General features: G+C 40.0%; 2 protein-coding genes and 1 long non-coding RNA gene across 3 annotated transcripts in view; 2 read left to right on the top strand and 1 right to left on the bottom strand.

The window, feature by feature from the left end:
- Positions 1-41: 41 nt before the first annotated feature.
- The window catches only part of LOC113475192, a 7,424-nt gene continuing 2,360 nt past the window's right edge, over positions 42-5,105 (top strand). The window contains exon 1 of the long non-coding RNA XR_003396934.1: positions 42-52. This is a non-coding gene — a long non-coding RNA (uncharacterized LOC113475192). The remainder of the gene's footprint in view (positions 53-5,105) is intronic.
- On the top strand, positions 436-2,816 carry LOC100177942 (rap guanine nucleotide exchange factor 1). Its single transcript, XM_002126140.5, has 5 exons — positions 436-636; positions 704-903; positions 957-1,088; positions 1,199-1,337; positions 2,525-2,816. Exons 1-5 carry the CDS (start codon positions 451-453, stop codon positions 2,588-2,590), a joined length of 723 nt encoding a protein of 240 aa, XP_002126176.3. The 5' UTR covers positions 436-450; the 3' UTR covers positions 2,591-2,816.
- On the bottom strand, positions 2,675-4,910 carry LOC100180293 (F-box only protein 21). Its single transcript, XM_002129455.5, has 6 exons — positions 3,798-4,910; positions 3,538-3,748; positions 3,365-3,484; positions 3,223-3,299; positions 2,965-3,171; positions 2,675-2,907 (listed from the first exon to the last, which is right to left on the bottom strand). Exons 1-6 carry the CDS (start codon positions 4,694-4,696, stop codon positions 2,724-2,726), a joined length of 1,698 nt encoding a protein of 565 aa, XP_002129491.1. The 5' UTR covers positions 4,697-4,910; the 3' UTR covers positions 2,675-2,723.

A 5,105-nucleotide genomic window follows, 5' to 3' on the forward strand; every position in this document is an offset into this window, starting at 1 on the left:
CGGCGATCTGTAGGTAATTCTTATTGCTTAATATATATCTCATTTGAATAATGTGTTGTATAGTGGCTGTATTGTTTCGAAACACTTGCTGAACATTTGTTAATCCATTGAGGAACGTAATTATACGTTGGAATACAGCTCAACTTGACTTTTGTTAACTTGGAAGTTCTGGTGACAGTTTGTTCGGGGGTTGTGTATTTATGGTCTATTGTGCCTGGTTTGTCTGGATTGGGGGTTTGTGTATTTGAGTGGATTGTTAGGTTGGGTATGGTATGGGTTTATGTGAGTGCTTTCCTACAGCTGATAAGTGATACATCACCTACGGTACAGTACTTTAGTCAGTTCTCTATTTTTCCTTTTCCCCTTTTTTTTCCCCAAAGTCTGTACACTACACCCGCTTTAATACTTTTGTAAAACTAAACTGATTTTATCGTTGTATTTGTTCACACGATGTCGCTACAGATCCCCGAGGTCCTGCAGTGGGCACAAGAACAATCGGAGGAATTATCGCCGCACTTAACGAGGTTTACTGAACATTTTAATAAAATGTCATTTTGGGCGCGAACGATTATTCTCAACCAAACAAAACCACAAGAACGAGAAAAACTTTTGAATAAATTTATTCGAATAATGAGGGTAGGTTGAATACAAAGATATTTATTATAAAAGTTGGACCACCAACCACAATAACCTTGTACTTCAGCATCTACGAAAGTTGAACAATTTTAATTCTTATCTTGCTGTTTTATCCGCGTTGGATTCGGCGCCCGTTCGTCGTTTGGAATGGCAGCGACAAACAAGCGAGGGGCTGCAAGAATATTGTCGTTTGATTGACAGCTCGTCCTCGTTCCGAACGTACAGGGAAGCGCTCGCTGAAGCCACTCAACCATGCATACCATATCTGTGAGGTCATAATACCATGTGTGATGTCATAATATTGATTATTATATACACAGGGGTTTAATATTACAAGATCTGACGTTCATTCACCTCGGAAACCAAGATGAACTGGCACCAGGAATCATCAACTTTAGAAAAAGATGGCAACAGTTTAGTATCTTGGATACCATGAGAAGATTTAAACAAAGGTTGTCTATCTATGTTACTGTGTGTATGTTACTGTATATATATGTGTATACCCTCCATATAATGTATATGTGCTGAACTACGCATGTTCATCCTTTGCAATTTGTTGCAGTCAATATCAGTTTCAACGCGATGACGAGGTCATTCGACTAATCGGTCGTTTCGACGACTACTTGTCCGAGGAAGCGCTTTGGGGGTTATCGCTGTCTATCAAACCTCGGCAACATAGAGCGAGACGACAAATAACTCCGGTAGGTTAAACATGGATTGCTGCTATTGTGTGCATGGACTAATGGGTTGGTATATTGACTGTTGTTACCATGCGAGGATAAATAAGTTACATACATGGTAACTGGTAAGCGGGCACGAGGTGTATAAAACAGAACACCTATGTTATAACGACTGCTGTTACCCCGCCATGCGAGGATAAATAAGTTACATACATGGTAACTGGTAAGCGAGCACGAGGTGTATGAAACAGAACACCTGTGTTATAACGACTGCTGTTACCCCGCCATGCGAGGATAAATAAGTTACATACATGGTAACTGGTAAGCGGGCACGAGGTGTATGAAACAGAACACCTGTGTTATAACGACTGCCGTTACCCCGCCATGCGAGAATAAATAAGTTACATACATGGTAACTGGTAAGCGGGCACGAGGTGTATGAAATAGAACACCTGTGTTATAACGACTGCCGTTACCCCGCCATGCGAGGATAAATAAGTTACATACATGGTAACTGGTAAGCGGACACGAGGTGTATGAAATAGAACACCTGTGTTATAACGACTGCCGTTACCCCGCCATGCGAGGATAAATAAGTTACATACATGGTAACTGGTAAGCGGACACGAGGTGTATGAAACAGAACACCTGTGTTATAACGACTGCTGTTACCCCGCCATGCGAGGATAAATAAGTTACATACATGGTAACTGGTAAGCGGCACGAGGTGTATGAAACAGAACACCTGTGTTATAACGACTGCCGTTACCCCGCCATGCGAGAATAAATAAGTTACATACATGGTAACTGGTAAGCGGACACGAGGTGTATGAAATAGAACACCTGTGTTATAACGACTGCCGTTGCCCCGCCATGCGAGGATAAATAAGTTACATACATGGTAACTGGTAAGCGGACACGAGGTGTATGAAACAGAACACCTGTGTTATAACGACTGCCGTTGCCCCGCCATGCGAGGATAAATAAGTTACATACATGGTAACTGGTAAGCGGACACGAGGTGTATGAAATAGAACACCTGTGTTATAACGACTGCCGTTACCCCGCCATGCGAGGATAAATAAGTTACATACATGGTAACTGGTAAGCGGACACGAGGTGTATGAAATAGAACACCTGTGTTATAATGACTGTCGTTGCCCCGCCATGCGAGGATAAATAAGTTACAATCAATTATTTCTTCACAGACTGAAGATCAGTCACCCACGACGGCAAACGACCAATCAAGCGAAGACACGGTTGAACGCACTTAATGTTGTAAATATTTTTATCGTTTCTTCAATGGCTTGGTGGTGCGCGTAACATGCAGTGTTTCTATATTCTGTAATATCACGCGTATGAGCTGTTATATTTATTACAGAGTATATATATATATGTATACAACACTTATTGCTGACACAATGTTATTGTATGGGCCATGTCTTCAGGATATTCAAGTTTAAGTTGTTGATTTGGTTCATAATATATTTTCCCATCATCATGTTTAATTGATTGAAAATACTTTCCAATTTCCTCGTGTTCGACCGCCAACCCTCCTTTCAACACTTCCAAGTTTTCTTGCGCCGCATACCTACAATAGAATGTTACGCGCTGCATTTATGTTACAACACTTCAACATCAACCCCACCTTTCTGATCCATCTTCGTGAACCAACACATTATAATATGGTTGTGTCGCCCCATCATTTAACTGAGGAATCCCCATCAGTCGTTGCCATCTTACCGACATATCGCAGTAGTTGTCCCAACCCCTCACAACGCATACGTAGCCGTACTTTAAGTGCCGAGTCACCGTTCCAACCGAAAACATGACTCGGGCATTTTCATCGGCCGATCTTATGTTTTAACATTATTACTTCACAATCAAACAAGAATAAATTTAAAACCTGAATTTTATTTTCCGAGTTTTTTTCTTTTCCTTCATTTTTAATTTGATGCTTGATAATATTCGTGCTTCTATCACCTGTCAATCAAACCAGTGGTCACTAATGGGTTGGTCACATGACACCGTGATCACATGACACCCACCTCACGTGAAGCGATACCGGCCACCCCCCGAAACTCTTCGCCCACCAACGTATTATCCTCCAACATCGTGTGAAGATTCTTATTTATTCGAAACAAAAACTTCAAACGTTCAGCTCGGTTCTGGAAGTTGGAGGTAAATTATCAAATATTTCGAACAATCTTAATATTCTTACAATTTCTGATGTTGGTTCGAGTAAAACGCTCAAGTTCAAAACTCTTTCAGCCAAACTGGGATCCGTTGTATTGTTATACTTGGAATGTGCATTAATATTGCGACATATCCGTGACAAAACTTCAACATTTGTCGTCGTTTTCAACAATTCTTCTTTCAACCCGAGTTCTTCAAATGTTTGAACTTTCCCATCGTTAAAAACGTCGATAAATCTGCAACAAAAGTTGTAACATTCGTGTTTAAGTTTGACTTCTAACTTACTTGTGGCCCCCAGGGTTTGTCATTCTTAGCAGGAAGTGGCTGGGACAAGCAACGGGGTGAAGGTTCAAACCAACGTGCGATGATATTTCACGAAATATTAAACAAAGGGTGATCGGGATTCCCCGTTGTGTCTTTATGACATCATCAATAAATGAATTGCTGATGTCATAATAGTTTTGTTGATTTCCGCTGAAGTTTTGTTGGAAGATGTGATTGGCCGCTTGTAGCAGGGTGAGGTCACATGACCTGTCACGGATGAGTTGTGCTGAGGTTCGAATGAAATCCTTTACTTCTGATTGGTCAATATCGGTTTGAACTTTGAACCAATCAGAGACGAGCATTGCCCCTTGCATTAGGAGGGTCATCGAGGGGTCGGGAGTTTCAACGAGTTGTTTAATTTCTTCCGTTAAAGAACAACATTTGAGATAAACCAAAGCTTTGTTTGCGTAGTAAGTTGTTGTGAGGTCGCGTGGCTTATCAACCAAACATCTTAATATACACAACACAAGTTTAAACGTGAATTGTTTCGAATAATTCAGCAAAGTTTCAAAATCTTCATCGTCAAGTTGGAGGTTTGTGTTATGTGTGGTTGATATTTCGTTTAACGCTTTAATTATTAAGTTGGTTTGGTGATAAACATCCATCCAGTGATTTCCAACCAACGTATTTGACCCATCAGTTATAACCAATGACTGGAGAACAACCTCAAGATTACTTTCTTTGTTTAATAAATATGGAAACTTTAATTTAAACAACTTTTTCCAAACCAGATTTCGTTTTGAGATCCCCCACAATTTCTTGCAAGTTGATCCGAGATTCAAAACGTCTTTCGTTCCAAGAAAACCACACGTCATAACATCTTCCACCAAATGCTCGGGCAATCCAGGAAAATTAAACATCTTCGTTACTTCGTTTTGATTCCAAATGTTTTGTAAACAAACCAAACTTTTTGGTTATAGTTTAGGGGTTTTCCCTACGACACCTTGCTTTTACTTGATTATTTCCGCAAGGTTTCGCGATTTACAAAACAAGTTTAATATTTTATTTTTGGTTATAATAAAGAAAAACTATTTTAATGCAGAGAAACAAAGTATTATAACACAACGAAGCAAAAATAATGAAACTCCCTTTGGCGTAAAAAATGAGCAATGCGACATGAAATGGGGAGTCCGTGCCGCATTGCTCTTTTACGCCACCTGCTGCAAATATTGCTATGTTTTTATTCCGTTAGGTGACACCAGAGCCATTTGTTTCTGGATCAAACTTTTTTTTTAAGTAGGAAAAACAATCTTCAATGCATATGATAAG

The sequence above is a fragment of the Ciona intestinalis genome, unplaced genomic scaffold, assembly GCF_000224145.3.
Source record: "Ciona intestinalis unplaced genomic scaffold, KH HT000145.2, whole genome shotgun sequence".
In the NCBI taxonomy this organism is placed as follows: Eukaryota; Metazoa; Chordata; class Ascidiacea; order Phlebobranchia; family Cionidae; genus Ciona; species Ciona intestinalis.

What these genes read in the sequence shown, in the direction of transcription:
- LOC100180293 (XM_002129455.5), bottom strand. Translation starts at nt 4,696, where the DNA reads ATGTTTAATTTTCCTGGATTGCCCGAGCATTTGGTGGAAGATGTTATG. An exon ending in TCGAACCAACATCAGAAATT is followed by an intron (nt 3,485 to 3,537) that starts GTAAGAATATTA and finishes TCCAACTTCCAG; the next exon opens with AACCGAGCTGAACGTTTGAA. An exon ending in CACGAAGATGGATCAGAAAG is followed by an intron (nt 2,908 to 2,964) that starts GTGGGGTTGATG and finishes ATTCTATTGTAG; the next exon opens with GTATGCGGCGCAAGAAAACT.
- LOC100177942 (XM_002126140.5), top strand. Translation starts at nt 451, where the DNA reads ATGTCGCTACAGATCCCCGAGGTCCTGCAGTGGGCACAAGAACAATCG. An exon ending in CAACCATGCATACCATATCT is followed by an intron (nt 904 to 956) that starts GTGAGGTCATAA and finishes TTATATACACAG; the next exon opens with GGGTTTAATATTACAAGATC. An exon ending in ATGAGAAGATTTAAACAAAG is followed by an intron (nt 1,089 to 1,198) that starts GTTGTCTATCTA and finishes AATTTGTTGCAG; the next exon opens with TCAATATCAGTTTCAACGCG.